General features: G+C 40.1%; 1 protein-coding gene across 6 annotated transcripts in view; it reads left to right on the top strand.

Annotated features, from left to right (window-relative positions):
- The window catches only part of KCNH7 (potassium voltage-gated channel subfamily H member 7), a 318,392-nt gene that overhangs the window by 201,478 nt on the left and 95,047 nt on the right, over positions 1–21,867 (top strand). For 4 of the 6 annotated variants that reach the window (XM_038751857.1, XM_038751856.1, XM_038751855.1 and 1 more), the window contains 4 exons: positions 7,361–7,789; positions 14,037–14,057; positions 14,468–14,491; positions 20,394–20,608. In XM_038751857.1, the coding sequence (XP_038607785.1) occupies positions 7,361–7,789; positions 14,037–14,057; positions 14,468–14,491; positions 20,394–20,608 (689 nt within the window). The remainder of the gene's footprint in view (positions 1–7,360; positions 7,790–14,036; positions 14,058–14,467; positions 14,492–20,393; positions 20,609–21,867) is intronic. The other 2 variants (XM_038751858.1, XM_038751859.1) reach the window with 2 other exon arrangements.

Here is a 21,867-nt window from a genome sequence, read left to right as displayed (position 1 = left end):
CTACTGCTGAGTTGCTGTCATGATCAAAACCACCACCACCACCCCCCACGTCATAGAAGCCTACAACCTTGATGCTATCACTTATTCCTCTCTCTATTTCAGTGCTAGTATGCCACTAAATCCTGTTATGTTTTCTGTATCAATCAATGGATGGTATTTTTTGAGTGCTAATTATTTGCATCTTCCACCACATTTGCCAGATATACTCCCTTCATGTCTATACAAAGATTTCCACCTTGAGCCAGGTACTCATTGTATCCTGGTAGACTATTGCATCAGCCTCCTCACTGGTCTCCCTGTCTCCCCTCTCCAGTCCATGCTTTGCTCTGCTGCCTGGTTCAGTTTTCAGACATATGAGTCTGCAGGCATCCCTCCATATCACAAAAATCTCTACTGGTTACCCTTCCTTCTCTGCAACAAGCAGAAACTCCTAAGCATTGTCTTTAAGGAACACCATCATTTCTCACCCTCTTAATTATTAGCTCACTTCTCCCACTGTAATGCTGCATTCTTTTGATTCCTTCCAAGCTAACCTTCTCACTTCCATTAGAGAATAAATTCACAGGGACAGGAAATAGGCTGTGTATTCTGCTGTGTTTCCTAAATCCATTTCCCTAGGTGACATTCCCCAATTTATTTTCTTCTCCCTGGTCACATCCTCCCAATTACTACCTCAGCACTTGTGCATCCTCCATCAGCCATAATGCTGTTGTATATATCAACAATGTTACTCTATATAAATACTTTTTTAAATCTGTCATCCCATTCTCTTTTTTCCTCGTAGCTATAATTTATTCTGTGCCTGTTTCTCCCTTTAGATTGCAAGATCCTTAGGGGCAAGGACCGTATTACTTTATCTGTCCCAAATGCTTGGTACTCTGCACACAGTAGGCATTCAGTGAGTATCATTGAGTGAGTTTAGAACCACAGCGGACTTCCAATAGCAATATTCCTTCAGGTTCAAAGATGACTCAATAGATAGATTTCATTTCTTGGTGTATTGTCATTGGAGAAGTTTCTCCCACCCAATCAATCAGTCAATCAGTAGTGTTTATTGAATGTTCACTTTCCATTTGGGTCTAGGCTCCTTAACTTGGCATGTTACCTGTGGCCATGGGTTCAGTTAATACCTCCCTACTGGGGTCTTCCCCCAAAAGTGCAGGGGTTCTCTCTCAGGGGCCAAGGCACCGGCATGGATTCCAGGCCTCTAACCACTGGTTCTGGCCTAAAGCCTGTGAGAAAAAGTATCATTTCATCAGCAGGACTGGCTCTTGATTTTTTTTTACAGTAGTGGTGATGGATTCGACAGAGCCACCCACACTTTGTCACGCCAGTCCCTAGTAGCTAATGGCAAGCATAAGATGCTGGTAGAACTAGTAGGTGCAGTCTGTCTTACACCTCCTAGATGGGCTTTTTGTTTTTAAAGGCCTCCAGTCACGGAAATTCCCTAGGAACACAAGACAGGGAAGAAAATAGTTTAGAAAAACATGTTCTCTCTGATTCTCATAGGCACCTTTACCTTCATCTAAATGGAATTAAAATAACCTATTTGTCAAAAGAAGAGACTAAATAAAGATCATATTGTTAACAGTAAATAGAGAAATCCTGGGACAAGTGTTTGGAATTTGTGCTTAGTCTTCATTCTAATTAGAAGGTTTGAAATGGCCCTGAAATGAACCCAAGTAGATTGGCAGAGGAGTGTTGTAACCAAAAGTTCAGTTCAGAGTGTGAGCTAGAGGGGACCCAAAGCTCAGTATTGCTTAGGGTCAAGGGTGTGTCACCTGATATATTCAGCCACATTATGCCTCATCTCCTTGGATGTTTGGTATCCTGTTTTGGTGTTTGTCGTCTAGACAAGTAATGACAGCAACAACAGTAAAAATAATAATAATAATAATAGTATAATAGCATTGTTATGCACTCACTGTGTATCAGACACTACAAGACAAAGACCTCAGAGGCTAGTGCCATTGAGGGTAGATTAGATTTAAGCAGATTCAGTCCCTATCCCACATGGGGTTCAGTCTAAAGGGAAGGGACAGTGTGTTTTATCTCCATTTTGCAGTTAAGTGACTTGCTCAAGGTGACACAGCAGGCATGTAGCAGAGCCAGGATTAAAACTCAGGCCTCCTTAATCCCAGGGCTACGCTTCTCACACTAGACTATGCTAATTCTCAGCTTGAAGAAAGAAATTTGGGGCCGATGTGGTTGGAATTATTTGGGTCCTGTAGAGATAAACTTGTATCTGTAAAACTGTTGTAGGTTAGGAATTAGGAACAACTAAATTGAAATGGTGGAGAATATGGCAAAAATTATTCCATTTCCAGCTGAGAGTCACCCAAGTATTTCTGTCATCAGACTATGGTATAGATTTTATTTACAAATAAGTATCCATCTGCATAAGTAGATAATAAAAACATACATAAAACTATCATAGATATTTCTGATATGCAGAAGGATTTTTTGGTTGTTTAACTTCTGGAATCAACAAAGTATATTATGAAGCTATAAATATATGACATTTCTTATGAAAGATTCATGTACATTTATAACCAAAATCAGAAGTTATTTTCAATTCTGTGTTTATGACAGGAAGTATCACGAGCTCCCCAATGTTCAAATACAACACAAAGGAATTTTCTATAAAGAAAATTTATAGGGAAGATATTCATAATGTCTATGCAATTTTTCATGAGAACTGAAAATTATCCTTCAGTTCAGAGATGAAGAGCCACAGAAATAAGTTTCCCACCCAGAGAACATTGTTTTGGAATGGCATTATTCAGATGTGAATTTAATGAAGGGTTTTACCATACAACTAATGTTTACTATCATCAAGTATCTTTCAATCTTTTCTTTTCTTTTTTTTTTTACTTTGTGAATTTGATGCGGTTTCAAAAGGAAAAAAATTATGCTTATCAATTCAAGGAAGAATTGCCCAGCAAGATAACAGAAGCTTAAGAGATTCTGTTTTTAGCTTAGTTTGATTTGGGCTGCTTGACTGACATTTAGTACAAAAAAGATCATTTTAGAATATCACACGTATTTGGCAATACCGCATTGTAAGTATTGAATTCCTGACATTTTATTTCTCTTTCAGGGGAGAATATGAAAAGGGAGTATTTAAAAAAAATCAAAGCCCTGCACTGCGTTATTAGACCATACTTTTCTTTAGTAGTTCATGAAATAATTTAACTATACATGTGACACTGTCCTGATAATTGGAACAGTATTCTGGATGATAATAATTCAAACATAAGTGTTCTTACCGTTCAAAGCGTACAGCAGAGTACCTCATGTAGGTCTGATAGAGAGAATGCTCATTTTCAGGAGATGATAATTTTAAGAGATGAAAGGCTACCGTGCTTTCTTACCCCTCAGAATTTCCCTTGCAAAGATTATTTGTCTTAGAGTGCTATTTTCATGTAAAGAACCTCATTAGTATAGATGTGGGACTGATTACAGGTAGTCAGATCGAAAAGAGAAAGACAAAGGGAGACTACTTAGAAACTTCGTGTGTATGCCTCCAAAAGGGCACCAACCTCCTGCACCACAGTACACAACAGTTAGGTACTTTACTTTTTCCTCAGTGATGAAAATGTTATAGATGGGGGATTTTCCTAAACTAAGCCACCAGAATGGAGTTCTTCCTCTGTTAAAGGAAAGGGAGGGAAAAGTGCTGAATAAATGTCAGCAAAGTGGAGAGAGAAGGATCACAAAAAGCCTGCTTTCCTGCCTTCCCGCCTTCCCCTTCCTTCTCCTTCCTTCTCCTTCCTTCCTTCCTTCCTTCCCCTTCCTTTCTCCCTCCACTCTACCCCCACCAAACAGTTGTCCAGAGAATCCCACCCATCCAGTCTCTGAGACCACCATGATTGAGGGATGGCAGGAGAGACAACAACACGCTGTCCTCTCGGGGCCCTTACTACAGTCAATAAATATGTCAGTCAGCTCCAGTCCCCAGCAAGCTTAAGCCATGTCTTCTTTTGAAAATGCATGAGGAGGGAAAAAGTGTGGCATCGTACAAGGGTTGATTGCAGGGAATGGTCACTTGGCAGTTTTCTAACAACTCATTCTCCTCCACAGGAGAAAGGCAGACTCTAGCTCATTAAGTAAAAATATATTCCTGACTGTACATTATCAGACTGGTAATACACAGAATTAGTTTGCAACACTGAGTGCACACTCCATAAGCACTGATAGATCTCTTGTCTTGACCAAAAAAAAAAAATATCTTGAGGAAGCTTTTCAGTCTTATTTTTAGGAATGAAACACAGAGGAATCCATCAAGACTAAGGTGTTCCGGAGTTTGCCTCCACTTCCCCAAATAGCAGTTTCATGATGATAAATCCCATATTTAAGCATGGTTCTCTGAATTTTATAAATTGTATTTAAGAAAACGAGTAGTGAGAGATTAGATAGAAAGACAGCTCTCTTCCTCTCTTCAAAGCCCTGCTGAGAGCTCACCTCCTCCAGGAGGCCTTCCCAGACTGAGCCCCCTCCTTCCTCTCCCCCTCCCCATTCCCCCGCCCTTCCTCCTTCCCCTCCCCACAGCACCTGTATATATAGCTCCCCACAGATTTATTACTCTACTTATTTTACTTGTACATATTTATTATTCTATTTTATTTTGTTAATTTGTTTTCTTGTCTGTCTCCGCCTTCTAGACTGTGAGCCCATTGTTGGGTAGGGACCGTCTCTATATGTTGCCAACTTGTACTTCCCAAGCGCTTAGTACAGTGCTCTGCACACAGTAAGCACTCAATATATACGTTGAATAATCCGTTCCGTGCTGGCAATGTTGAATTCTTAAAGATAGTTGCTAAATTCCCCTTTTCTATCATCCATGCTGGCAGTAACAAACTGAGCTTAATGATTGCCGGGGAAGGTAGCCTGCCGGGTGAACTGGAACATTATAGAGTTTCAGTGAATTTGCGGCCAATCACAGTGAGCACTTTCTGCCTATCTTAGAGAGTATTCCAGGTTAAAAAAAAAAAAGTTCTCCAGGAAATGATGAATTAAACTTGTGAGAATTTCTTTCCATACAAAGAGTAATAACGAGACAGTATTCAACTGGCATTCTTATTTCATGCTGGAAAATACTAGCAGTGAGGAAAATTCTCACTGTCTGTTTTTTTCCAGCTGAACCACAGTTAGACAACTAAATCAGTAATCCAGTTTAACATGGTCATATTAACCAAGCAAAGCAGAAAAGACCATCTGTGCCAGCATGCATATGACTAAAATATAGCAGCAAGCTAAAAGCCTTTTACAGTAGTTAATGCAAGAAAATCTTATGAATGGTTTCTAGAATATAATTGATGAAAAAAGAATGGTAGCAGATGTTTGACCTTTGATGTAATAAGCTTGCAAAATTGATTTATAAACCACTTTATAACTCAATTTCACATCCATTAAAAACCTATAACAATTTTTTTTGTGTGGTTCACTAGTTTTTAACTATGGGCAATTTACTCAAGTATACATGATTTGTTAAGAAAAATATGTAAGAAAGCTTTCCAAACCATTCCCATGATGCACCGTTATTGAATCTTATTTGTACAGACTGAAAATTGGCACCTCTAGCGCTTGTCTCCGTCTTGTTTATCTTTAAACTCAATGTACTGAGAGGTTGTATTTAAGCTTCGTGCTGGGGTTTGGCACTCACTTTCTTTGTGGGCTAGATAAATGCTTTTAAATTCTACCTGAGACTATTAACTATTACAAGTGAGTAGGTAAGAGTGATGAACATGCAACCCTTGATTGTGAAATGAAATTTGCTTATTTATTGTTTTACATTGTACACTGCTTTCATCTGTCGAAATGACATTGTTTCAAAAAAACATTCAGAATATTCTCTTCAATTAATGTGGGCGCACTTCAGTCCTGTTTTGACAAATAAGTACCCAATAAAAGATTTTTACATTATTACCTTTTTGTTGTTCTACACAGAGGCAGTGTGGTCTAGTGGAAAGAGCATAACACTGGGAATCAAGCACTCTGAGTTTTCGTCCTTGCTCTGACGTTTTCCGGCAGTGTGGTCTAGTGGAAAGAGCATAACACTGGGAATCAAGTACTCTGAGTTTTTGTCCTTGCTCTGACATTTTCCGGCAGTGTGGTGTAGTGGAAAGAGCATAACACTGGGAATCAAACACTCTGAGTTTTTGTCCTTGCTATGACATTTTCCTGTTGTGTGACGTTGAGCCAATCATTTTCATCATATATAACAAAAGTTTAACATATCTGTTCTCCCACCCTCTTCAACTGTAAGCCTCATGAGGGACAGGGACTAACTATTGTGTCCTATCTGATTATCTTCTCTATCCCAGTACTTAGCACGAAGGTTGGCACATACTAAGAACATCATTATTAGTAACTGAATTCCCTAAAAAGTAATGATCGCAGTGTATTAACACTCACTTGCTTTTAGGCCCAAGAGAAGAATAGGTAAAGTAACATGGGTTATTCGAAAATTATGAAAATCTCAAGGGTAAAGGTGTCAGAGAAGTAGATGGCCTGATTATCAATTCCATCTAAGTTGTGTTTAGTATGCTTTTGTTATAATTAAACATAATGAAGCATTTACATTTTCCATTACATTGTACTATGCAAATTAAAAGTCTAATGATTACCAAACCTCTTCTAGCTCTGAGGGGAGTAGCACTTTGGAGAAACTGTTTTGCCTGGCACTGAGCTTTATAGGAAAAGCCTTATAGTTATGTTTTCTCTCTTCACTTAAAGTTCTTTCCATAAGATAAAGTTCTTATACCTCGTCTTTGCCATCATGATCACAATCAACTATTCACTAAACACCAGCAGGATGCAATGGATTGAACTAGTTATGAAATAAGAACTGGTATATTCAGACTGACCTGTCTTTACCGAACATGAGGGTTATAGTAAACTCAGCTAGCTATTGGAAGACTTTAGTCTAGGTCCAGGTTTTTTACCAGAACATCAATACCAAGTACAAAAACCAGAACAGTCCAGCCCGCCGATTTGCCAGGCACATGTGAGTCTTCTGGTGAGCAACGTGGACTTTAGCAACCAATTCTGAGGAGAGCATGGAAGTTAGCATTCAGAAAAATAGAATAGAATTAGTTGACATGATCCCTGCCCTCTAGGAGTTAGAACCCAGTGAGGAAGATGGGCACTAAAAGAAATTACTAGATTGGGGGAAACAAAAGAGTTTAAAGATGTGCTATGGGGAGAGGGGGTGAGTACCTATGTACTTAGGGATGAAGACTCAAATGCAGAGTTCATGCAGGAGTGTTAAGTGGCCTTGGGAGGAAAATTAGGTTGAGGGGATGAGAGATTATGGTTTTGTTTGTCTGATAATGAATTATTATTTTTTCAATGACAGGCAAACTTTTTGGGTTCAGGTTGCCAGGCCTGCGACTTCTAACTTATAGAAAGCAGTCTTTACCCCAAGAAGACCCCGATGTGGTAGTGGTTGATTCATCCAAGCACAGTGATGACTCAGTGGCCATGAAGCACTTTAAATCTCCTACAAAGGAAAGCTGCAGCCCTTCTGAAGCAGATGACACAAAGGCACTGATCCAACCCAGCAAATGTTCTCCCTTGGTGAATATATCAGGACCCCTTGACCATTCCTCTCCCAAACGGCAATGGGACCGACTTTACCCTGACATGCTGCAATCAAGTTCCCAGCTGACCCACTCCAGATCAAAGGAAAGTCTTTGCAGTATCCGGAGGGCTTCCTCAGTGCACGATATAGAAGGATTCAGTGTCCATCCCAAGAGCATTTTTAGAGACCGCCATGCAAGCGAAGGTAGGTCTGAAAATGTCTCTAATGGGTGGGTAATGTAATAAAATGATTTCTACTTTGTAATTAATTTTGACATAATGCCTGGGCTCTAAGAGATAAACATCATGGAGTGGTTCAGACAACTTTTTGAAGCTGTGGGTTTTGCTCACAGCAGCCACTGGCTCCCACTGTGATATTGAGCCAGTACCATGACTTCTCTTTGCTTCCATTTCTGTAATGTCATAATCTAGCTCCCTCATGGAGTGTTAATTAATTATTGTTCATTATGAAATCCTCTTAGATGATGGGCACCACAGTGCACAAGATCATTAATTTTATTACTCTTAACAAGTAATCTTGCATCCTGGGCAGAAAAATGGTTTTCTGGGAACACAAATGCACTGTTAACCATTTAGTTCCGAGCGAAGGGGGAAGCCAAAAGAAGTCATTGCAAATAAAGAGTTATTTGTGAAACTAGTTCTCCCAACAGGAAAGGCAGACCAGTTTCGGACAGAAAGAACTGCTAGCATGCACTCAAATCAAACCCAATTTGAACATTAAAAAATTAGACCTGAGGGTTGTTGGTTTTCTACATTTTTCTGTGTATCCTGTCCATTCACTGCCTCATTTCAACTGGTAGAGAAAGATACAGTACTAACACATCCAGTGATGTCCATCTTGGGTCAGTCCAAAACTGAATTGTTAAGAACCTAGGAAATTAATCAGTGATAGTAATCATGATAATAATAATAATAATAATAATTGTGGTATTTGTTAATAAGTGTTTGCTGAGTGCCAAATATCGTACTAAGCACTGGGGTAGGTACAGGATAAGCAGGACCGTCATGGGACTCACAATCTAAGTAGAAGGGAGAACAGCTATTGAATCCCCTTTTGCAGGTGAGGGAACTGAGTCACTGAGAAGTTAAATGACTTGCCCTAGGTCACACAGTAGATAATTGGCAGAGCCAGGATTCGAACCCATGTCCTGCTACTCCCAGTTCTGTGCTGCTCCTTCTCAGTGAGCAGCGGAGCTGTAGAAAATGCTTAGTAGGATGTCATTGGGTCCCAGAGAGAAGAGCGATGGTCTTTGGACTTTCCCCCTTTGCAGGCTGTAGGAATGCACTCGGGGCCTCAGTCTACCTGACCACACTGGAACTAGAGGAGTTCCGTGAAGCCGGCCTGAGATTCATGTGTGTGCCCTTGGGGGTTGTGCTGAGGATGGTCTGAGGACCTGGCATTGATCAGTCAATCAATCAATTATATTTATTGAGCACATACTGTGTGCAGAGCACTGTATTATGCACTAGGAAGTAATCCCAGAGTAACAGCAATGGATGCTGATAGCTACAAGTCCCCATGAAGGCTCCAACTCATAGAGTTGTAGGAAATGTATGATAGCTCAGCAGCCAAGTCTGGTAACAGAGCCTACCAGCCCCATCCTTGAGATCAAATAAGGAGGCTAGAGAAGCAACGTGGCTCAGTGAAAAGAGCCCGGGCTTTGGAGTTAGAGGTCATGGGTTCAAATCCCAGCTCCGCCAATTGTCAGCTGTGTGACTTTGAGCAAGTCACTTAACTTCCCTGGGCCTCAGTTACCTCACCTGTAAAGTGTGGATTAAGACTTTAACCTCATGTAGGACAACCTGATTACCTTGTAACCTCCCCAGCGCTTAGAACAGTGCTTTGCACATTGTAAGTGCTTAATAAATGCCATAAAAAAGAGATATTGGGTAAAATAGCCTTTTCTTGTTCCGGTATGTTTTATTGCAAATTAGCCCAATATCTACTTCTATAGGTTTCTTTGTAAAGCAGAAGAGAAAGGGGGAAAAAAAACTCTATATTTCCTAAACCATTGTAAGATGGGCGAAGCAGGGGAGGTTTCTACCAAAAGTCATCTCTGTAGACCGCGTAATACAGTGCTCTGCACACAGTAATAACAATAATAACAATGATGGCATTTGTTAAGTGCTTACTATGTGCCAAGCACTGTTCTAAGCACTGGGGAGGATACAAGCACTGGGGAGGATACAAGCAACCGCTTAGTACAGTGCTCTGCACGCAGTAAGCACTGAATAAATACAACTGACTGCTGACTGAACTTATTGGTTCTTGGATGTGCTTGTGACAGTCCATCCCACCCTAAAGCCTGGAAGAGATTTGAGTCCTTGGATAAAGAGTTGCTGTAACATGAAATCTCAAATTTGAGACAAGGCTAGGGTGGAAAACTTTCCTTCAAAGCTCCTGGTCAAACAGATATTTTTAAAATGTGCCTAATAAGCTGACCCACTTGAATTTCTTCTTTTCCTGCCATGTTATCCCTCAGATGGAGGCAGCAAAGTCACTAAAAAGTGGGAAGAGATGGGGAAAAGAAAAGTGAATCAAAGAATCTTGGGTTTCTCCAAACTGGATACTGAGCCCCTGAATAATTATAATATATATTAAACTTCTGGTTTTCCAAATTGCTTTCATAGTCTTATTTTGTCCTCCCAGTATCCCTTTGGAGGAAAGATTATCCCCATTTTACAGATGATAAAACCGAGAAAGAGATTAAGGTCACAAAGCAGGTCAATTACAGATTTTCTTGCCTCTCCTTTTTCTAGTAGATCACTCTGCCACCGTAATCACAATTGACCATGTTAATACACTGCACATACTCTAAGCCAGATTTAATCACAGACTCATTTGCATCTTCCTTGGTTTGCCGTAGCCTTAGTTTGCTGCAAAGTAATGATCTAGTTTAGTCCCCAAAATGTAATGAATGATTTGGTATTTACTGGCTTTCAGAGCGCAGGTCCTTGAAATTGTTTGAAAGCTGAGTTATAGAGATTCTTTTGAAAGATAAATGCCAACTAGAGAAAAGTCCAAAAGCTCTCAATCCTTCCACCATCTGGTCCAAAAATATTATCTTGCAGGTTACGGTTGTCTTATGTTGCAGAATGAGATACCGCTTATGGTAAAGTAGTTTTAGCTGCTCACAACTGCTTATATTAAGAAAGGTCATTACCTTTTAGCAACTTATGAGGGCTTAGTCCATTGCCAAAGACAGATGAAAAACCTTGAAACTGATATCCTGCTGCCCTGGGGGCCACTGCACATGCCCAGCATCAATTCCAGAAGGAAGGTCAGGGCTACCTGTAGTTTGGTTTGGCTTCAGTTCTGCTGTAGTTCAGTCCTGGCTTGTGCCTAGAATCTAAACTGACCATTAATATGTGTGAGATAGATTATGCTTTGTTTCTGGCCCCACTGGAGTAACAGCGGCTCCAGCGTAGCCGTTTGTTTACTACCAGGTGCTGGGTAGTCAGCCTTTCTTTGAACTTTCTTGGGACACAGTTCGTGTTCACGTCCTATAAAGTTCCATTAGAGAGGGTAATCTGATCTCAGACTACATTGGAACTTGACCCTGATTGGCATTTGGGAACACTACTGTGTTTGTGTATTTGTGCTCCCAGAGCATGTCTTTACTAGCATTTCAAAAGAATTACCAGTTGCTTTTGAAATTACTCTGATCTGCTCCAATGAGACAATTGACTGTATCCTTTTAGACTGTGAGCCCACTGTTGGGTAGGGACTGTCTCTATAGGTTGCCAATTTGTACTTCCCAAGCGCTTAGTACAGTGCTCTGCACATAGTAAGCACTCAGTAAATACGATTGATGTTGATGATGATCCCAAGATTTCAAGTCTACAGTATAGTCGTATTGACTATGGCAATGTTGGGCTTGTTTTGTCTGTCTTGGATTTATATTTATATAGCCAGGGTAGACATGCCCTCAGTCATCTCCAGCCTGCTCTCCTGGTCCTTAGACAGGTTACAGACAAACCAGTCAATGGGAGATTTACTTTTATAAGTTTGAGGAGAAGTATTTCAGACCTGACTGTCCAGAATCTGCAAATTTAGCACTTACAGGTACTTAACATTGAATGATTTTTATACATATATATCTTATGTGTATATTGTCACATAAAGCTGTTTCAGATAGGGATTTTGAAAAATTGATAACTGAAAAGTTGACATGTTCTTATTTAAACTTGAGAGATCTGCATAGGAAGATGACTAACCAATGGCTATTGAGCATCTACCACAGCTCACATACAGATAATAATAATAATAATAATTTTGGTATTTGTTAAGCACTTGCTATGTGCAAAGCACTGTTCTAAGCGCTGGGGAGGATACAAAGTGATCCGGTTGTCCCATGTGGGGTTCACAATCTTAATCCCCATTTTAGAGATGAGGTAACTGAGGCACAGAGAACTTAAGTGACTTGCCCAAAGTCACACAGCTGAAAAGCGGCGGAGCTGGGATTTGAACCCATGTGTGTTTAATAAATACAGTTCATTAATGGTAATCTTCAGATCTTCAGAGCTGACTTTGGACATTTGGCCACCTCAGATGTGGGGAAAAATCAACCACCCAAATTTTGTTACGTATGACATTGTTATGTTACCCAACCTAAGATAATGACACTGTACACAACATTTTTTGAAGAGCGCTGTTCTCTTCACTAGCCTCTTGGCTGCCAGCTGGCTTGGCTCCAAGATGTTGAATTACAGCCCACAAAGGGATCATTTCTGCCCTGTTAGAGAGACACCACCAGCACATCCTCAGCAAGGGCTGAGCAGCTATCTTTGGGCCACTCAGCCATCAGCGCTTAGAACAGTGCTTTGCACATAGTAAGCGCTTAATAAATGCCATCATTATTATCCCCACCATAGCGGGTTTTCTGAGGCCAAGGCGTGCCTTGCTTATTGTCTGCAGCTGGCCCTAATAACAGTATAGCCTAGTGGATAGAGCATCGGCCTGGGAGTCAGAGGTTATGGGTTCTAATCCCGGCTCTGCCACTTGTCTGCTGTGTGACCATGGGCAAATCACTTGACCTCTCTGTGCCTCAGTTACCTCATCTGTAAAATGGGGATTAAGACTGAGCCTGATGTGGGACAGGGACTGTGTCCAACCTGATTTGTTTGTATTCCCCCCAGCACTTAGTACATGTGCCTGGTGCACAGTGAACACTTACCAAATACTGTTATTGTTATTATTTTATTATTATTATTAATAATAATAATAATAATAATAGCTCTTCACTGAACCTGAGCATTACTGTCCCATGGAGCAGAGTTTCCTTAAATGAATGATGGGCAGAACGATCAATCAATCAATCAATCGTATTTATTGAGTGCTTACTATGTGCAGAGCACTGTACTAAGCGCTTGGGAAGTACAAATTGGCATCACATAGAGACAGTCCCTGCCCAACAGTGGGCTCACAGTCTAAAAGGGGGAGACAGAGAACAGAACCAAACATACCAACAAAATAAAATAAGTAGGCTAGAAATGTACAAGTAAAATAAATAAATAAATAAATAGAGTAATAAATATGTACAACCATATATACATATATACAGGTGCTGTGGGGAAGGGAAGGAGGTAAGATGGGGGGATGGAGAGGGGGACGAGGGGGATAGTAAATGAAATTTTTATATTTTTTATATCCCATCTTTAAAATAGTTTCCTCCATTTACAGGTAAAAAATGCTACCCAACTCTCCTTTTCATTCATTCAATCGTATTTATTGAGCGCTAACTGTGTGCAGAGCACTGTACTAAGCGCTTGGGAAGTACAGGTTGGCAACACAAAGAGACAGTCTCTACCCAACAGTGGGCTCACAGTCTAGAAGGGGGAGATGGACAACAAAACAAAACATATTAACAAAATAAAATAAATAGAATAAATATGTACAAGTAAAATAAATGAATAAATAGAGTAATAAATATGTACATACGTATATACAGGTGCTGTGGGGAGGGGAAGGAGGTAGGGAGGAGGGGGAGAGGAAGGAGGGGGAGAGGAAGGAGGGGGCTCAGTCTGGGAAGGCCTCCTGGAGGAGGTGAGCTCTCAGTAGGGCTTTGAAGGGAGGAAGAGAGCTAGCTTGGCAGATGTGCGGAGACATGTCCTTTTGACATGTCCTTTAAATTCTAGGACAGAAAACTTTCCAAGTGGACACATTCCATAGGCAGGGAAAGCCATGTCCCAAACCAGAATAATTAGAAAATTGACTTTGGATTGCTCATTAAAACAGTTGGGATTGAGTTTTAACTAACTACGGACAGTTATAGCATCTCAATTTTCCTTTTCTTTGTGCCTGCTAGAATGATTGCAAGTGTATGTTAACGCCATTCAGAGATACATTCTAAATCAATATATTCTGCTTTCTCTAGTCTTCTGTTTATATCTCTCTCTCCTTTTCTCTGTTCTTATTATGCTGAATTCAGACAATGGTCGCATTGTAAAAGGTAAAGTACCAGTACAAGTTTTACTGTCTGATACCTCAAGTGCCACTTTCTTTGGCATGCCTGCTATTTGGACTGTACAATGCAACATCCTCATGCTAATTTAGGACCGGGTGCATTGATCGAGATAGTATCTTTTTGTTTGGCTGGATCGTATTACTCCCTGAGTTGTCGCCATAGAGTAGAATTACTAATTGTGTTTCGCTGGAAGAAGTACTATAGTAGGTCAAAAATCGGTCACATTTCTTAAATAATTGGAAAGAGACACATGCTGACCTAAACATAGTCCAACAGCAAAGAGGCTTCTAGACCTCGTTCCGTAAAGAAACAAATGGGTAAATAAAGGTAAATGACAAGGTAAAAGCCTTATGGCAGTTTCTTCACATATTCCTCTTTTGTCTCCTTACAACTAGTTTCACGTTCCTGGATAACAGGGGGTATGGTTTTAAGCTTACTGTAGTAGCAAAGTGTGCATGCTTGACTTTCATGTCTCTATTTTTCAATATCACATTAAATAATTTTTAATTAAATCCATTATTAGTCTGAAATCACTGACATTTACTGGAGCTATTGTAGGAAAAGGTCATTCTGCAATACCTTTTAGATTGGGGGTTTTGGAGCATTCAGTAATTTGAAATTTACTTCTTCCACTTTCAAACTCCTGGGAAACACTTTTTCCAAAAAGTGTCACAAAACATGAAAATTGATTTATTGAATCACAAATTGAAAACGTTTTGGCTGATTCCTTTCTGTGGTTCTGTGCATGCTGCAAAAGTGTGTGTCTAGTAATGATATGGTCCACAATGTGCATGTGTGGTGCATGAACGCAGTTTGGCAAGCAGTCCTACCACCATCTTCATGTGTGTGCCAGCAGAATTCTCAATGCCATAGTATCGTAATGTCATAAAAATTGTTTTATTAGTGAATTCGAAGGTAGCAGAAGGGGCTGGAATGTCTGTAGTGGAGACTGAAGGCCTCATCTGTTCCCCAGTGCAAGTGTAGTTTGAAAGAATGGAAAAAGTAATAAGATTCCTCCTGTCAAGCACCTCAAACCCTTATCTGGGAAGGATTATCTCTTGGCATGGTTTTTCAGTCTCCGTGGCCCAGTCAATCCTTGGCCTCTCTGATGTGACTATCAATGAGGGAGCCAATTACTGGCGGTTGTGGTGGTGTGTGTTTGTGGGGAATGCAGATGCTGGCCTCCAACCGACAGTAAGCAGGGCAACTGTCACATAGTCATTTCCAGTCCCTGCTACCTGGGCTGTATGAACCATGAGTTCGTTTAGTATTTATTTATAAGCAGTAAGATATGTGGTTATTTGCCACCAATCCGCACAGGGGGAAAATGTTGACTACCGGTAAATGTCGTCTTTACGGCGCACTCGCGTGCAGAGCACTGTACTAAGCACTTGGGAGAGTACAGTATAACAGAGTTGGTGGACACATTCCCTGCCCACCACGAGTTGAATGCAGATGTGGTCTTGAAAACTGCAGATATGCAGGTCTCCTGGTATTTAGTCTATAACAGATTCCCTAAGATTCATGTTTGAGGCTTTGTTCAAAAATGTCTGTCATGAAATTTCTGATCTACAGTTAATTTATTTGATATCTAAACTCCATTGCAGTTCTTTAATCCCACTCCCTCTTTGAAGCAAATTACTCTATTTCTTACAGAGCTTTTGGTTCCCTGGCCAATTTTATAATAAGAGTCTAGAGTATAGAAAGTAATGATTAGAGCCATAGTTTGGCTTCGATTCAGGCATCTCTCTGCAGTGTTAGAAAGCGATAACTTGAACAGGGCTTTCATTTGTTGTGTTTTTAAATAGAGTGGTCATGATTCAGTTTTTTAAAGTGACAAAAGATGTGAGAAGAGAATTGAATTGTAAATGAGGACTAGAGCACTTTCCATTTTAGCTAGTATTTATTATGAATGAATCATGTTAACATTAGTTTTGAAAAGTGCTGAGTAAAGTCTTGAGGCTATTTAAAGTTTTCTCCAATACTTTAGGGCTGTCCTCCACAGAAATTGTTTTAAAATGTCGACATATTAAATATTTAAATATTAAATAATTTGGCATTGTAAATATAAAGCGAGATGCAGATTAGCATTCAAACATTTCATTTCAAAGGGAAATATTTGGTATTTAACAGAATAGATGAACGAAGAAGGGGAAGAGAGGAACTCCTGACCTCAGTCAGGACTGTCTCATCATGTTTCCCCTTTTGGAAATTTTCTAGACATGATTGTACACCCTTCATTAGGAATCTCTCCAGTGCCTTAACTCTGCACTGATCAATCTAAAGCTCACACTGAAATTTAATTTCCCTCCCTATTGTTCTTTCTTCAGGGCAGAAAATGTTGCAGAAGCAACTTTTATATAGCCAAGTCCAAAGTCCCCAATTAGCATCCTCTTCTCAAAACCATCCTGATTTTATTTCCCTGACTTCACAGGATCCATCCTTAAAATGGAAATCATGGCTCATCTTTTAGCACTCTAGTATTTCTTGAGGGCTTTTTTAAAACCATTTACTAGGCCAGCCCTGGGTAACTTGGGTTTGGCTCAGAACCATCACATCCCAGCTTGGGGCCATTCTTGGGTGTGAGAGGATTCAGACCGGGCCCCACAAAATCTCAGGACTGGGAGCACTGGGGGAGATTAGAGCAGTTTCCAGCCACCCTGGGAAATTAGGTTAAAGTTTTGGGAGCCCAGGGATCTGATCAAATTCAATAAACCATAACTTGTTCCTCCATTTTTTTTTTCTTCTTCCCCTGCCAATGTCTGGAAACACTTGCAATTGTTTGAAATCCTCTTGCAGCTGTTTGTTCACTTTTTAAAATAATTAGAGACTTATATTGGAGGTTTCTGCCTTGAGACTTAGAATTCTTTCACCAAGAAATATCAAGCTCCTATAATTCCTTTGAGTCGATCTTCCTTCTGTGGTAATCAATCTACTATTTCTTTGTTTTAGTTCATTTTTTTAATTCATTTTTTTCAGGTTATCTCATCTTTCTTTATGAATCTAACTTCCACGAGGTTTCTTTATAGCTCTAAATCCTCAACAATTACCCTCCAGATAGAGAATTAGTGGGTAGGAAGTGCAATGTTGTAATTTCCTGCTCCTGATTCTAACTGCTTTCTGACCTGATAATCTCTCTGTGTCACACTATTCATCTATGACATGAGAAAAAAAGGAATACTTACATTCCATCCCATCGCAGTGGAAAAATTGTTTAGTTAATGTCGGGTAGAGTTTGGAAGATGTATCATCTATCTCCCTGGTTTGGAAGAAACTAATGAAATATTCTCCTGTGTATTAGAGGAGAGTAATGCTGTACAAGGTCGAAGATAAAACAAGTTGTTGATTTTGAAAGGTCTCATTTGATTGAGTCCAGATAGTATAAATAAATTATTCTAATTTCGGTAGAGCTAATTAAATGTGTAGATTAATGTCATCTGGAATTGCGAAGTCAGGAACCCTGCCAAGTGGAATGGGCGGCTAGAGTCCAACTGGCCAACTGACCCAACAGCAGTAAATGTCATTGGTTCAAGACCCTGCCAGTACTGAACTGGGACGCGGTATATGCATCTTCACCCTAATTCATACCCAACAACCCTCTGTAGCTCCTGCTCTGCAGACTGCACTGTAATAATTGGGGTTTGAAAGGAAAGGAATTTTATATTTGGGGTACCTGTGTTCCGTCACCCAGGCTAACCCTTACCAAGATTCCGGCGTAGGATAAGACTGATCCGATGATGTAGGACTATGTAATGTGGAAAGGGGAGGGCCTGCATCATTTGGACTTCGCTGATGGGAAGGAAATTGTCCCAGAGTTGGAACGTGACCATAGAAACCTACAAAAACAGAAAGCACAATCTCTACAGTATGTAGTAGTAGTAATAAATTGGTGTTGATTGTGAGAACCTCAATAAAAACCAAGAGAATGAGATTACTTTCTGAAGCCTGTCATGAGACTAGATTAATTTGGTGCTGTTTTCTGCTCTTATTACAATCCTTGTCACATGAATGGAAGAGGGAGTCAGAATCTATATGCAGATGAGGCATACCGAGCTGGAAACTTGAGGATTCCACAGTGAAATGTACCCTGCTGATGGACCAGGCTGTCATTGTGAATGAAGCTCAGGGACTGGAGAGAAAGGCAGCTCATGAAACACATTGTTTAAGTTAACCAAACAACTATTCTGCTCAAATCACTTCAACATTTTGTAATTAAAATTGCAGCAGTTTTCCCTAATTATAATCAAAAAGTGCTACATTCCTGAGTGATGGGTGGTTTTTTGTTCTGTTTTTTAACAGAGCTGCCATTTTGTGTTGTTTGATCACTGTGATATAAAACACCTGATGTATATGCCGTACAAGGAAACAAAAAAGAAAATGTACTTCGATCATCTTTGCACAGCTGAATTTATATGCTTAAGTGATGTGATGTGATGCAAAAATAAAGACAAAGTTTTTTTTTTTCTTTCATAAGGAGGGCAAGCTATTCACCACATTCTTCCAGTCTTTGATGTAAAGAAAAATCTTTTAAAAATTGCACAGTACAAGTTAGGATTATCAATTAGGTAAACAAGTTAATGCAGTTCAGATTAACTTTGATGTCTCCCAAATAATGACTTTTAGCATTACTGAGATTGTGAAAAGCCTACCAGGGATTTACTGCCATTGGCAGAGATGTTGTGCTGGGTGTTTAATAGGTTTCCACCCCACAAAGGATGCAGGGAATAGCAGAGCAGTGGTAGTGGCCTGCCCAGGCTGAACCCAGCCTTTAATTTGTGGACGCTGTTTGTCTACCCAATGTCCAACCCAGGTGATTTTGAGGACAGCCATCTTATTCAATCGATCAATCATATTTATTCATTCAATCGTATTTATTGAGCACTTACTGTGTTCAGAGCACTGCACTAAGTGCTTGGGAAATACAAATCGGCAACATAGAAACGGTCCTTACCCAACAACAGGCTCACAGTCTAGATAATAACGGTATTTGTTAAGCGCTTACTATGTGCCAAGCACTGTTCTAAGCTCTGGGGTTATCAGGTTGTCCCACATGGGGCTCACAGTCTTCATCCCCATTTTACAGATGGGGTAACTGAGGCACAGAAAAGTGAAGTGACTTTCCCAAGGCCACACAGCAGACAAGTGGCAGAGTCAGGATTCAAACCCATGACCTCTGACTCCCAGGCCCGGGATCTTTCCACCGAGCCAGGCTGCAGTACACTGTACTAAGCACTTAGGAGTTATAATTAAAAGGCACAATCCCTGCCCTCAAAGAACTTACATGCTTATATAGGAGTTTACAGTCTTCCTACCTACTGTTGAACTAAGCAGTTGAAGGAGAGGTGACAGAAGGAGATAAAATTCATCCCTTTTTTGTCTTTATCTCTCAAGTAGAAGATGTAGCTAAGGCAACACGTCCCTGGCCCTCAATAGACTTCCAATCGGTTGTTGTTATTATTATTATCTGAACTTAAGGCTCTAGTCATGTAGACTTTTCCTATCTGTGTTTCTCATTTAGACAGTAGGACTTCAAAAAATACCCTTTGAACCTTAAGCTAGAAGATAGAGAGGGAAGCAGGTGAACGTTCTTAAATTGATTTAATCCTCTTTTCCTTTGCCTCAGCTATATCCCTAATCACGTTCCCCTTCCACCCCACACACACAATTTATTGGTAGCCTTTGCTGAACTAAAATCTAGTTGTCCAGCATAGGGCTAGTACCTGTTTCCTGAAGGCTGCTTTAGGGTACTACCATATGTGAGGCTGAATAAATGTCGGATGTTAGGGAGGCTTGTCGCTTCTCCCCAGCCTATGTCCAAGATCTGTCCAGTAGAGACCACGAGGCCAAGAATTGGGAAGAAAAGAAGAGCAAAATGAAAATCTACTCTGAATGATCCCTTGTTTTCCTTACCATGTCTAATTTCTCTTGGGAAGTTCTACCTTGAATAGCAGACAGGGTATCTCTGGATTATCATGGTAGATGTATGTGGCCTTTTGAAGCCAGGACTTGACCAATGGCAGTCAGTTGGTTTCCTAATTTACTCTAACCCTTTCCTGAGGGAAGGAGGTTAATAGCTAAATTATGCCATCTGTTATGTGGGCCCAAGTCCCAGACCAGATTCCATCCTAAGATACTCGCAGTCCACCTCCAAGAAGACCGAAAATGACACTAAAATTATGTTCTAATCACAAGGGAGTGGAATTAGTCTTGACTGATAGAGATCTGTTCTTATCATGGTTCAAGAGCCCACCTTTTGATATTTCTTGTTTTCTTCTGTTCCTCCCTGGTATCACCTATTACAAATGCTTCCCATTTTTTTAGGGCCTTTTAATCATATCAAGTCAAGTCTCCTGGGATCCACTTCTGATTCAAACCTCAACAAGTACAGCACCATCAACAAGATTCCTCAGCTCACTCTGAACTTTTCAGATGTCAAAACTGAAAAAAAGAATACATCGCCTCCTTCTTCTGAGAAAACCATTATTGCACCTAAGGTTAAAGATCGAACACACAACGTGACAGAGAAAGTTACCCAGGTAAGGTGTGCTCTATCGCCAATTTCATTTGACTATTTTCTTGATTCTATTCTTAGGCTTCTTCACCATAAAGGGAAATATATTGTCTTAGAATATAGAGGAAATACATTTTTTCCTCGTTCAATTGTAATCATCAATTAATGCTTCTTTCCCTTTTCTCTGAGTCCTTTTTATCTCAGGTTTTTGTACACTGCTCTGATGTCAGAAAAGTGATCATATCTTAGCCAAAACTAAAATGAAGTAACTCATGTATGTTCGTTACTGGTTTTTGTTGAAGTTTTCCTGATAACTCAGTGTATTTGGACATTTATCTTTTTCCTGGCTAAGGTTCTAAATGAAGCCTTTGGCTTTAACAGTGCAAATTTCTCTCTAACTTTAACTTAAATTCCTTTAACTTCTCAAATTTGCAAATTGCAAAGTGATGAATGAAATCTGAGATGACCGTATTTTAGAAATGAATCTCCTTTTGGTTAGTTGTAGGTGCAGGATTAATCAGTTTGGTAATTGGCATCTTCCATTCAGAATATTCTGAGTTCAAATGCCTGTTTGTTAACACTGTGAGCCAATCATCTCCGCTGAACACTCACCGTCTCCGGTGTATTTGGAACATAAACTTTCACATGGAAAACTGAAAATCTAACTTTCTTTCTGTTATCCTCTATTTCCAACCATAGTTGGAAACCAGTATTAATGCTAAATTCCATGTGTCTATTTAAGTGTTTTGCTTGTTGTCCTCTTACCTCTCTGCATTCTGTTTGTAAATCACATTTCCTTATCTCTGTAGTTGGTCGCTACACAGAAATGACTGGCAAAATGAGAGAGAGATGTTGTTATCTTCTACTTAAATCTTTTTAGAAAGCAGTATATTGGGTGGGTGAGGTACACAATAGGTTTGGGGTCGCAAACAGGAAGCTCTCTATCCAAAAAGTTGGATTTGCTTCTTGGTATCAGAGTGTCTGTGTGATCCATCTGTAGTGGAAGACTGACAAGCCAATTACTTGCTCTCCAAGGATGGGCCTAATGAGATGATGCAGAGTTAAAAATCCACAACCAAATCAGCCAGGGCCCAAAGTGTATATTCTGCTTCATATTATCACATTGAGCTTGATCCGGATAATTGCCCAGTCTTCTATTTTGCTAGGACTGCGTTGATTCAGCAATTACAGAGAGACCCACTTATCCAAAGCTCTATATTTGAATAGAGTGAGCTCATCTGCAACTGCCAATCTCCCAGCAGTCTACATCATTATGCCAGGAGC

The sequence above is a fragment of the Tachyglossus aculeatus genome, chromosome 9 (genome assembly GCF_015852505.1).
Source record: "Tachyglossus aculeatus isolate mTacAcu1 chromosome 9, mTacAcu1.pri, whole genome shotgun sequence".
NCBI lineage: Eukaryota > Metazoa > Chordata > Mammalia > Monotremata > Tachyglossidae > Tachyglossus > Tachyglossus aculeatus.
The sequence above is the reverse complement of the archived record's forward strand: the minus strand, read 5'-3'. Positions and strand labels throughout refer to the sequence as shown.